Source organism: Paramisgurnus dabryanus, chromosome 19 (genome assembly GCF_030506205.2).
Source record: "Paramisgurnus dabryanus chromosome 19, PD_genome_1.1, whole genome shotgun sequence".
NCBI classification, from domain to species: domain Eukaryota; kingdom Metazoa; phylum Chordata; class Actinopteri; order Cypriniformes; family Cobitidae; genus Paramisgurnus; species Paramisgurnus dabryanus.
This window is the reverse complement of record NC_133355.1, coordinates 2,437,025-2,449,312: the sequence shown is the minus strand read 5'-3', so window position 1 is coordinate 2,449,312 and position 12,288 is coordinate 2,437,025. Positions and strand designations below refer to the sequence as shown.

Genomic DNA, 12,288 nt, shown 5'->3' with positions numbered 1-12,288 from the left:
TACTGACTAATAACCTTTTCATTGCCATTAAAGTAAAATCACTGAGCTTGATAAAATAAATGCTAATCCACAAGAAAACACATCAAGACGCACTTAGAGCATTTTGCATATCAACTCTTCACATTTATTAAACTTTTCTAAAGCCAACTATGTTTTGTCATTGAGTCATGTCAAATGGCTATGCTATATTTAGCAATCAAATCAGATATTTAATCATGTTCAAATACAAAAGAACCCTGAAAGAGAAGTGTAATCAGATTAACAATGTACCTCTCACTTCTTCCAAGTATTAACAGTGTTTGTCCTGAAGAACAGGTCCAATACACATCCAATATAAGACATAAAAACTCCCCGTAACACAAAACCTTGAACATTTTCTGCAAATGTGACACCCTTTGTTTTTTTTCTTAGAACAGCAAATTCACAGCATTCAAGACAGAAACACCATCACAAAAAGTCAATCACAAAAGACATTACAGACAGCAGAAACTCCAGCAGAGAAAGATGTATTTACAAAAGTCTGTCCTATAGGGAATATGTAATATAAAGACATAAAAAAATCCCTGTAACGGAAAACCTTGAACATTTTCTGCTAATGTGACACCCTTTGTTTTTTTTTCCAAGAACAGGACGTCAAATTCACAACATTAAGACATAAAACACCATCACAAAAAGTCAATCACAAAGGAGAAGTACGCCACAGAAGCAGACGTATTTACAAAAGCTGTAAACAATAGTCGCACCGCCTGATTTCTTAACCCTGTTTTAATGAGAAGAACTTTTGGAAGTTCTCATGTAACGCCTCTGGTCTTTAGCTCAACCCCCTCTACAGAGGGTATAAAAGATCTTAGAGGAGCTCAATACAGCACTAAAACTTCTAGTACTTCAGACAATCTCCTTCTGCATTTTACTGAAGCTTTACAATGTTTTTCAGGTGAGTACATCACAACTCATTCATTTGCATTTCAATTAGAAATTGTCATAAAAAATTGCCTTTTTTGTTAAATATTCACAGTGATGTTTAATTGTGTGATCAAAACTATCAGGTGCATCAGGTCCAGATGTAAAACAGACTACTTATGCATGCATAATGAGAAGTAACACTGCTAACAATGTCACTAAACCATGCTAAATTAAATATTTTATATATCTCTTTAAAATGTATACATATAGTATACATTATTGTAATACATGCACTAAAACAGCACTTTATATTTCATTTTCACACACACATATATACGTATAAAGTACTTTATTTCTCCCTGTTCACTTCTATAGGACATTGGTTATCCCGCTGGTCTTTGGATTAGTGGCTTTCTCCATTGCTGCACCAATACAAGGTAAGAAAACTTACTCATTTACATGACATTTAGTCATTTAGCAGACGCTTTTCTCTCACAAATGAGGTAAACAATTAAAAAAGCAATTAGAGCAACAAAAGAACAGCAAGTCCCATCAGTATGCATAGCAATGGGTTAGTGAATACGGTTTTTTTACTAATTACAATTCATTGTTCTTGCCACATATATGGGCTACACGCACACCTTAAATGATTATTTGTGATCTTCTCTTTTGGTAACATGAAACATTTGCTGTGTCCCTTTAATGAGACTGAAATCAGAGCTCTTACACAACACAATAGAGTTCTGTTCATGTGCTGCTAGAATTAAACTGGGCCTCTATAGGAGACCGACTCGTATAGCTCAATGCATTCACATCATTAACCTCTGTCTGTCTTTTCTTCTGGATGTTTCATGCAGTTTCAACAGACAATGATGGTAAGTAAAACTAAGGCAATTTAATCTCTTTATTTCAGCAATAGTTTCGACTGTGGAAAGCAATGAGATTTAAATGAGTCTCCTGATTTCTCATTCAGTAGAAAGGCCATACATATTCTGTCATCTGTAATGAAGATTTTATTTTTTCTATAACTATCTTCTGATCTCAGCTATGCAATTCGTAATTTAATATAAAAATGCTTTAGGCTTACTGCATGTTAGCAATTATTGTAGTCTACATTTAAGTATAAGTGCTTCTGAGCAGTCATAGATACTGTATAAGATTGATGTAGTGTGTATTGCCAATTGTGTTTTGTAATTTTATTTTCATGTCATGGCACCTCAGATACTGGATCACAGTTGGACATCATGGTTGGTAGGTCATCTCATCTTATCTACAAAGACAAAAGGACATAAAAATGTCATGCATTTTCCCTAAAAGAAAAATTGATGTTTAACAATAACCTACTCATTTCAATTTAATTACATTCAAAACTGATGTTGATGAATAATCAATGATTCTCATTTCACACCAGTTATGCATGTTTTCTGTCTTTTAGTTCATTTAAATGCAGCTCCTCATGTGATAGAAGATCCAGGTCAGTTCGGCTATTAAACTTACTTTAAAGCAAACTAAAAAGGGCAATATCTTAGTTTATGTATTTCATAGATAATATAAACAGATGTTCAAATAACCAAATGTAAAATCGTCTCTTTAGCAGGAACTACAGATGGCCCTGATTCATCAGAGAAACAAACAGGTAAGAGACGGTTATGGAGAGGGTCAATAATTAATTTAACAACGTTTATAATAACATCACACACACACATTGTCCTCAACATCTACCCATGCATCTCTTTGATTTTAGGTTCAAGTGACACAACAGATAAACCAGGTCAGTAATAAAATTTAGAAAATAAATTAAGAATCTATGAACACATCACAAAAGTACAAAAAGAGAGCACAAAAATCAACAAAGTATAAAAATAAAGGCCACTTTTAAAAAGTTGTAGATTTAGAAAAGAAACAATAACTATAGGGGTACAAGAGATATAAAACAAAGTTTTTCCACAGAATTGTGTAACAGAACAACACTTTTGTAAAATATATATATATATTACACACACACACACACACACACACACACACACATTAGTAGACTATACTAGTAAAGAACATTAATTAACCAGTAAAACATTTCCATCTTAAATTTACCATTTGATTTATTGTCTCTTTTTGAAGAAGTCGATGGCCCTGCTGACACATCATCAGAAACAAACAGTAAGAGTCAATCTGCCCCTTTAAACATATTTTGGTTAAAACCGCACCCAAACTAACCAGCTTGATTAATTTCAGATGAAAAAAGCAAGGATGAATCCACTGACAGACCAGACTCCAAAGGTATGATCGACAAGATTCCCAAAACACACAAGCAACAAATTATACAAATTCATCCCTCAAAAAACATGCACCATTTTTACTTCCTTTTAAATATTCAAAAAGTACCATGCTGTTAGCATAAATCACTTACATCGAATCAATAACATGTTTTTATTAAACTTCATTACCTTACAGTACCATTGAAATATCATGTTGTATAAATATGACAGTCATCTGCTACTCTCAACAATGACCAAAGTATGCTTGTAAAAGTTTTATGTACAGTCATCCAAAATTCATGCACATCAAACCAAGGCCATTGACATTTTAATAAAAGCAATCTCAGTAGAAACATAGTGAATGCCAATCTCTGCACAATACCAAAAACATCCTTTTTATTGAATAACATATTTATTTTGTACATTTTTGTGGATGACTTCTCTTTTCATGATTTACATTTTTCTAAACCAGACACAACAGATGGAGATGAAAAACCAGATGGAGATGCGTCAGAACTAAAGAAAGATGATTCAGGTGGCTGAAATGTGCATTTTAATAATAACAAAGAAACTATTTGTATAAAATAATTTGACCAAATGACCTCCCATGTATTACAGATGAAAACACAGCCAAGCCATCAACAGAAGACAGCACAGGTAAAGGTTATAAATTAAGAACTAACATCAGCATGATGAGAGATGATGATGATGTTGATGATGAAGAATGTGACATTTAATGTTTCAGATGATGAACATCATGATGCAGATTCAAAGGATAAGTCAACAGGTAAACAAAAAATCTCTTGAAAAGGTTTTCCTGTCGTGTCTTATAGGAAATGTTTACACAAAAATGTAAACCATGTCATTTATTTACTCTTATTTAACAAAAAAGACAAGTTTTAAGCTTCCAAAAGGACACAAATACATGCAATAATACAACAACACAACAATCATAAAGACCTTTATCATGAAACTAAAACTTAAAAGCTTTAAACTTTATTGATACATTATTTAAATGGATTTAAGGAAATTAAAAGTGTGTAAAAAGCTGCTGACATATAAAATATATAAGATTATAAACAGCTGTAATGAATATATAGCTACTTTGTTAAATGTGTCTGTCTGCTTTTCAGAGACGAATGAAGCGGAGGATAAAGACCCAGGTTAGTTTCTCATGCATTGCTTACCATTATTTCTCTGTACATGACATAATCCTGGATCCTGAACAACATTCCTGTTAACAAATCAGATTTTAGGGTATTAGTGTGTTAAGCCTTTAACAAAATTGCACAAACTACAACTTCCCGCTAATACTAGTTAATGGTTAAGCAGGCACTGTGTTTGTTTAAGAGGAATTTTCATCCAAACCCAGCACAACATCATGAGAAACTCAATCTTCTGGTTAAATCAAAGTCACTTCACAGTTAAAACCATAACTATTGTACTTATTGTGTCCGTTCAGAGGGAGATAGTGATGAAAAGAAAGACTCAGACACATCTGATGATACAAGCGAAAGCTCACCAGGTAGCAGCAATTAATTTACTATGAATAATAATCTCATTGTTCTTGTGTGTGTGTGAAATAATGTAGGCTTAGTTTAAAAATATAATCATCATTTACACTGTTGATGTGTCTCAACCTGTAGTTAACAGTTGTGTATTTGTCCTAATAAAGAAAAAAAAGAAGATTCACATGACACGGATTCAGATGAAACAGATGAACATAACGACTCTGATGGTGAGCTTAAAACAAATCACAAGAGTTGTCAAACTGTAACAGCCGATTTTATTTATAATATCTCACAATATAATAGGTGATGACCACAACAAAATATTTCCAGACACGGCAGGTAAACAGTAGGCATGCAGTGCCGAAAGAACTGACAGGCGGATGACGTCAAAGTACCGCGAGAGCGAGTCGAAATTAGACTTCTCTATAAGATTTCTCCGAATCGCTCTCGCGGTACTTTGACGTCATCGGTACGGTGCCGCAACTACTTAGTCAGAAAATATTTGAAGGCAGTTAAAAAAATATGTTTATATTTCCCGAGCAAAATCACTGAAATTAAAAATATTACACTTGTTTCTTGTGATGATTTTCTTGTAGACAATAAAACACTGCAAAAATGTGTAAAAAATTGTGTAGTATAACGTTACTTGAACAGTAAACTAACTTTACTCACATTTCTGGGAGTCTCACGTCACAAAAAGATGTCGTGTTTACATTAGTGACCGTGCTTCAGCAAGATCAAATAAACGTTGCCTTTTTTAAGTATGCAAGATATTGTAACGTGTTTTTATATCGTTGTTATAAACTTAAAAGTAGAGAGAGACGTTTGTGAATGATGAACGAAATCGACAAGCTCCTAAACATGACGCGACACAAACCGAAACGTGATTGGTTGGTTTAAGTGTCAGTTATATGGCCTCTTGGGCGGGACTTGGCTTGGTCATTCAAAGCAGCCATGGTTCGCGATCCTAATCCAAGCAACAACACTGAAATTACACAAGACTTTGCGGTGCATAAACAAAGTGTAATGACTACTATAATATAGTATAGTATGTTACATTTTTCAACTTTTTACTATAGTAAATACTTAAGTATACTACAGCATTTGGGTGCGGTTTGACTTCTGTATACTTTGGTTTACATTGTACTGAGGTCACTTACCGTGTAACAAAAATCTCATTAATACTGTTAACAATCCCATATTACTGCATATTTCAATCGCTTTCCCACTATCAATCCCGCAATGCACCTCGAAAGCGTGACGCTCGGCTTCGGTTGTGGCTAGAAGGGATACAGCTACGGCCGAATTCTCGCGAGATTTGGTCCTAGCTGTCTTCCCTCTAGCAAGAACCCTCGACAACACGCCAAACTACAGTAAATATACATTTAATTTTCAGCAAGATGGAGTGGTATTTTGGTGCATGTTTTTTTAAATGTCAAAGCTGGTTAGTAATAAAATAACATTATTAATGAATATGGAACATACAGGACTTTGTTTTAACAAAGTAAATAATGTACTGATCGTCTACAAAGAAGTACTATAGTACAACCCCTTTAGAGGTTATTTAAAATACCATAGTACACTGATATGGAAATCATCTTCTAGTACACTTTGTATATATCAAAGTATGTTAAATAAATTTGGTCTTAGTTTTTGGTCTGATCTGGGTGATCCTTCTTAAATTACAGTCTAGTTTTAAATAGCAAAATACAAGCAAACTTTTTTATTTGACCACTTTCATTACTTTCCTAATTTTCATTTGCATTTAACCTGCTTAGTGAATATGGCTAAGTTTGAGTGTTAAAGTCCCCCTGTAGTCAAGAATTGTATCACTTAAAACTCATCTTTGAGCAATAAAAGTTGTACCTGTCACAGTCATTTCTTTATGCTTTAGAACAGCTTAAATGTAACTCTACACTTGCCTCATTTAGTATACGCAGAACTATGAATATGCTAATTAGCTCCCATCTCTACTCAATTGTAATATGCAAATGAGTCCCCTTCTCCATTATTTTCCACCACCATTAATATTGGTGATGCTTGTGGAACAAAAATGACACAATTCAATTTTAATTGCATATATCATTTGTTTTTACATACAGATTCAGACAAAGCAGATAAAGACAAAGATGAAAAGAAAGAAGATGAAGACTCCAGCAAAGACAGTGACTCGGATACCGATGAGGACAAAGACTCCTCTGACTCCTCTGATGATTCCTCTCATGAAGATTCAGATGCAAAAGACACAGAAAGCACGGAGAAGAAAGACAAGGACACTGACACCGATGAAGACACCTCTGAGAAAGATTCACACAGCACAGAGAAGAAAGACAAGGATGCCGATGAAGACACCTCCGAGAAAGACTCAGAGAGCACTGAGAAGAACGATGAGGACGGCGATGAAGACACTTCAGAGAAAGACTCAGAGAGCGAGCAAGACACGAAAGAATCTTCTGACACATCGGATGACAAAGAGAGCACTGAAGACAAACACACGAAAGACGACGATGAGGACAGTGAGAAGAAGGACACCAAAGACAAGCATGAGCCAAGGGAGACAAGTGACCACAGCAATAAGGATGAGGATAAAGAAGATGAGTCCAAATCAGACGAGCAGGACAAGGAAGATGACGCTTCAAAAGATGATTCTGTGAGCAGTCAGTCAGATGAGAAGGCGACAGAAGACAAATCTGACGATGACGACTCAAGTCTGGACTCGGACAGCAAAGACAAAGAGCACGAGAAGAACAGCACCGAGTCCACAGAAAGTGACGGCAGTGACAGCAAGAGTGATAAAGACAGCACAGAAACAGGAGAAGAAGGTAAATACATTCAACTTGAGATTAAACATGGTAGTGGGTTTCTCTGTGTGTTGAGTCTGTGATTAGCTGGTCCAAACTTGACTAGCTAGCATGTTTCAAAACAAGCCTCTCCACCCTATAAGCTGGTATGGACTATTGAAGATACAAGATGATCTTCCAGCACATGACAGGTTTGAAATCAGCTGCCAACCGTGTGTTAAGCAATGATAAGTGGCAGTAGTAGTGGTTTATACTTTTTTTCTCCAAACCTCAATATCATTAGATCCATTAATATTGTCACACCAACAGTACTGTCCAAGTCTTCGACCCATTAGCTGTTTTTTGTTTATACGAGTTTAAATCTCTAGTTTCTGGGAAAAAGAAATCCATATCAACCATTTTCTGTTTTTTTCCTTTAGATTTTGGTTCCCAGAATGCTTTGCATGAGGCTGTTATTTTATAGTTTTATTCTGTAAAGATAAAGACTTGTTAATGTTTAATGTTCATTTAGATTTTTTGAGTAAAAGTTTCCCAACACTGAATCAGACTGATCTGTGTGAGATCATGTTGTAGGACTTAATTTGTAGGATGTAAGTCTTTATCTGTAAAGTGTTTTATACTGAATGTATTTGTAATTCCTCAGATTCCCCAGACAGCGCATCACTAGAGACAAAGGAAGACTCAAATGTTGATTCTCATGGTAATGGAGTCACAATTTCACTTTTTTACACAGGTGGACAGCACGTACATTTATTATGTACTTGGTCAAAGTGTTATTCTTTGGAAAACGTTTATTTCACTACATTCAATACTTTTATATTCAACTACATTTCATTAAATTCAAGACCAAATTCCTTAAAAAATCTAGTACTTTTTCACTTTTACTCAAGTAAATTTTTAATATAGCCTACTTCAGTATTAAAACGTAATTAATTAATTGAATGTAGTGGAGAAAACACAGATAAAGTACAGATTCTTAAAAAATGTACTTCAGAAGAAAGTAAAAGTACTTCACTGCTGTCCATCTCTGCTTTTAATGCTTAAATGCAAGTAGACATCAATACTTAACAATAATCTTTGTGTTATCTTCTAGGTGATCAGGACGGTGTCTCTGTAGCATCTACTGAGTCAACAGCAAATGGTAATAATGTCTCAAAATCTCAAATGTCTCATAATTTCAGCAGATATTTGTAAGAATCGTGTGAAAATGTTTAAAAAGTTTCCTTTTTGGCAATAAAAAACTGAAATGTTGATGCAGATAGCCACCATTCTTTAAATGGTTGTCTTTAAACCCTTTGCACTTATGTCACATGTTCACGCACCTTTACGAATATTAACCATGCAGTTAAAACAAACAAAAAAACATAGTTACTGCATGGTTTTGCTAGTGATCAATACACCAAAAAATAGGGTTAATTTTCATAAGGGCAATTAAGAAAATACATAAATCTAGTCAAGAAAAACTTGCCAAGGGAATGGTAAGTTTCTTCTCAAGGTCTAAATGTAAAGATTGTGCCGTCTAGTGTGATTAATACTGTCTGACTGAAAGAAACTGTGTGCAAAAGTCACAATGAATTCTGATGTTTCCATTATATATATTTTTTTGTTTAGATGATGATGACACTGATGATAAAAAGGGTAAGCCTATACCATATTTACAGCATCATAAACAACACACTGTAAAAACATTTTTGTCAAATCAGTATATACTAGTCATCATTTGAAGTGGATCAAAAACATTTATCAAAGTTGTCCTAAGACAAAATCAGGTATTGGGTATTGGTTTTAAGACAACTTTTAGAAAAGGTTTTAATCCACTTCAATTGTTGACTAGTGTATATTTGTTGTTAAACAATTTCAACTTGATTTTATAAGTTATGCCAACATTTTTAAGCCAAAACTTAAAATAGTAGGTTGAATTGACTTGCAAAACCAAGTTGTTTTAACTTCGTGTTGCATTTTGTTTACAGTGCAGCTGATACACTAACTGTAAAAAAAAAATGCAGCATGAAGTTATAACAATTTGATTTTGCAAGTCAATTCAACCTATTATTTTAATAGTTTTTAACGGTGATAAGTTGACATAACTTATATAAAAAAGTAGAAATTGTTTAAGTTAATTTGTTAAATTAAAGTAACACAAAAAAATGCTGTATTGTTTTTTTACAGTGTATGAACATTAACAATGCAAAGGTCATGGGTTTGATTCCCACATTGTAAAAAATGAACCATAAAGTTTAAACAACTTAATTATGCAATTCTGAATTGCATTCAACCTACTATTTAAAGTTTTGACTGATCAGTTGACATAACTTAGAAAACAATTTGTAAAGTTTTTTTTTATTAAAAATGCATGTTGATATAATATCATATTTTACAAGGCAGTGAACACACACACAAACACACACTGATAAAAAAAAGTTTAGCTTAAATGAACTGTAAATCGATTTGAATTAAAGCGTCTGCCTGATATGCAAATGTAAAAGTATGAAATGATCTGGATATACCGTACATTACTGTACTCCAGAGGACAAATAGACAATAACCAACATGTTGTTTTTATTTGTTTAAAGATGCTCCAACTAAAGCAGACGGTCATTTTAATGGCACAACACAAGGTACTGACACTGTAGAGATTCTTCAAACAATCTCTGTGTTGAACAATCCTCTGGAGATAAGAAAGAATGTGATTGCATGAAAGGTAAGATTTGTAATCAAATGTTTTTTTTCTCAGGGCCGCATCATGACTTGAGTACCCCCTTGCCAAGATCCTTACCATCAGGACAATACAAAAGAGATTGAACAGGTATCATCTGACGTGTCCCCCTGTGTACAAAACAGCTTTATTGGCAGCATCCTGAAACCTCTTAAAGGGATAGTTCACACAAAAATTAAAAATGTGTCATCATTTACTTACCCTCGTGTAGTTACAAACATGTATGCATGAACACAAAGGAAGAAATTTGTAATGAAGCAGAAAACAGAAACACCATTGACTTCTATAGTAATATTTTTTTCTACTTTGAAAGTCAATGGTGCTTCTGTTTTTTTGCTTCTTTACAAATAGTAATAAGTCCTAAAAACCAAAAGGTTTGGGTATAAACATTGCTCAAAATATCTTCTTTAGTGTTCAACAGAACAAAGAAATTAATACAGGTTTGTAACAACACGAGGATGAGCAAATCATAACAGAATTTTCATTTTTGGGTGAACTATCCCTTTAAAAGTGAGCAATCACAAGAGAACAGCTCTTCTCACACACAGCACAAAGACATTATTCAGTTTGACATTCAATTTTTATGTAAGATAAACTAATACTTTAATAAGTATTAAAGTATTAATACGTTACACAAACATAGTTTCATTGAGAATGTAATGTTACTCTATCGCCCCCTTGAGTCCTGTATGCTTTAGTAATTTTATTTTAATAATCTGGAAAGAATGCAATTAAACTGCAAAACTAATACATTCATGAAACAAAATATCAGTTATGAATTCTGCTTTTTTTCCTATTCCAGAATTTTCCTAGAGAGACGTAAAAGAAGCAACGAAGAAGGTCAAGATATAAAATGTCACCCCATTGATGCCCCCTCTTTCTCTTTGTCATGTGGTGAAGGTTCCAGGGTTTAAATATATTTTACTGAATGTGACAGATTAAAGCTAGGCAGAAGTACTAACTCAAGAGTCATGCACTGTAAAAATATACAGCAGTTTTGTCAAATCAACATACAGTATATTAACTTAAAAAATTAAGTTAAACATTTTCAACTTGATTTTATAAGTTATGTCAACTTTTCACAAGCCAAAACTTAAAATAGTAGGCTGAATTGACTTGCAAAACCAAGTTGATTTAACTTCATGCTGCATTTTTTTACAGTGTGGACCTCTTCTGTTTTCCATGTGGTGTCTTGACAATGAGATACTTTTTGTTTATCTGAAAGACTGCAGCTGCTACAATGAAAATGATTTATTTGAAATGTCACACAATGATGTTTAACCCACCCAAAAAATGATTTAAGACTGTACAGACAATTTATAATAGACTCTTGAAAGAATACTAATAAACTAGCAATGTAATAGCAGAGATTGTTTTGAAAAACTGAAACTGAAAAAAATGTTGTATAGATTCAAAGTGGTTTAACATGTACACAGGGAGCAAACTAATAAAGGGTTGTCAGGTAATCCGCGACCATGACTTTTGGATTATTTTTGTGTAAATTTAAACATGTGTAGAAAAATGGCACATGAAGTTTCTTATTTTCAACTGTTTCAATTGTTTCTCTTGAACAATGAGATTAAATAGAGATGAATTGCAGACTTTTGTGCTGTCTTTTCTGAAGATTTTTCTCCTGATGATTAATCTCAAATTTGAAAAAAAAGAAAGAAAACAAAAACAAAAGAAGTTTGTATTAAAATCAGATTTTAACATGAACCTTAATAATATTTTTTACATTTTATTATCTCAATCTTCTATAAGATTTCTTCAAATGAAATATGAATTATGATTTATACATTATCCACAAGACTTTAAAAATCAAAACATTCAACAAAACATTAGATAAGATTTATCGTAGAATAATGTAAAAACAAGTGTTTTATTCTGTAATTTAAAAATTTATACTAACATATTTAAACACCAAACATTTTAAAATGAGCAAGGCTACACTTAAAGAGATAGTTCACCCATGAACATCATTATTTGCACCATCATATTGTTATAAACCTGTATTTATTTTAATCAAAATATATTTTGATAAATGATGGTAATATAGTATTTGTTTTTCCTACTATGGAAGTCAATAGCTACCACCAACTGTG

At 33.3% G+C, this 12,288-nt stretch overlaps 1 protein-coding gene across 4 annotated transcripts; it reads left to right on the top strand.

Annotated features, from left to right (window-relative positions):
- The first annotated feature begins 805 nt into the window (after positions 1 to 805).
- Positions 806 to 11,785, top strand: stm (starmaker). Of its 4 annotated transcripts, XM_065284440.2 has the most exons (22): positions 811 to 934; positions 1,279 to 1,340; positions 1,761 to 1,778; positions 2,125 to 2,154; positions 2,339 to 2,377; positions 2,498 to 2,539; positions 2,648 to 2,674; positions 3,022 to 3,060; positions 3,136 to 3,180; positions 3,631 to 3,693; positions 3,777 to 3,815; positions 3,904 to 3,945; positions 4,292 to 4,321; positions 4,621 to 4,683; positions 4,834 to 4,896; positions 6,772 to 7,491; positions 8,114 to 8,170; positions 8,564 to 8,611; positions 9,082 to 9,108; positions 10,044 to 10,088; positions 10,205 to 10,276; positions 10,989 to 11,785. In XM_065284440.2, the coding sequence occupies exons 1-21, from the start codon at positions 924 to 926 to the stop codon at positions 10,270 to 10,272; spliced, it is 1,578 nt and encodes a 525-aa protein (XP_065140512.1). In that variant the 5' UTR covers positions 811 to 923; the 3' UTR covers positions 10,273 to 10,276; positions 10,989 to 11,785. The 4 variants fall into 4 exon arrangements, with proteins under 4 accessions (XP_065140503.1, XP_065140521.1, XP_065140494.1 ...); XM_065284431.2 differs by lacking the exon at positions 10,205 to 10,276 and having other exon boundaries at positions 806 to 934; positions 2,501 to 2,539; positions 10,044 to 10,171; XM_065284449.2 differs by lacking the exon at positions 10,205 to 10,276 and having other exon boundaries at positions 806 to 934; positions 6,787 to 7,491; positions 10,044 to 10,171.
- Positions 11,786 to 12,288: the final 503 nt, after the last annotated feature.

Coding starts and splice junctions, on each gene's coding strand:
- stm (XM_065284422.2), top strand. Junction 2,155..2,338: donor ACAGTTGGACATCATGGTTG/GTAGGTCATCTC, acceptor TCTGTCTTTTAG/TTCATTTAAATGCAGCTCCT. Junction 3,816..3,903: donor ATCAACAGAAGACAGCACAG/GTAAAGGTTATA, acceptor TTAATGTTTCAG/ATGATGAACATCATGATGCA.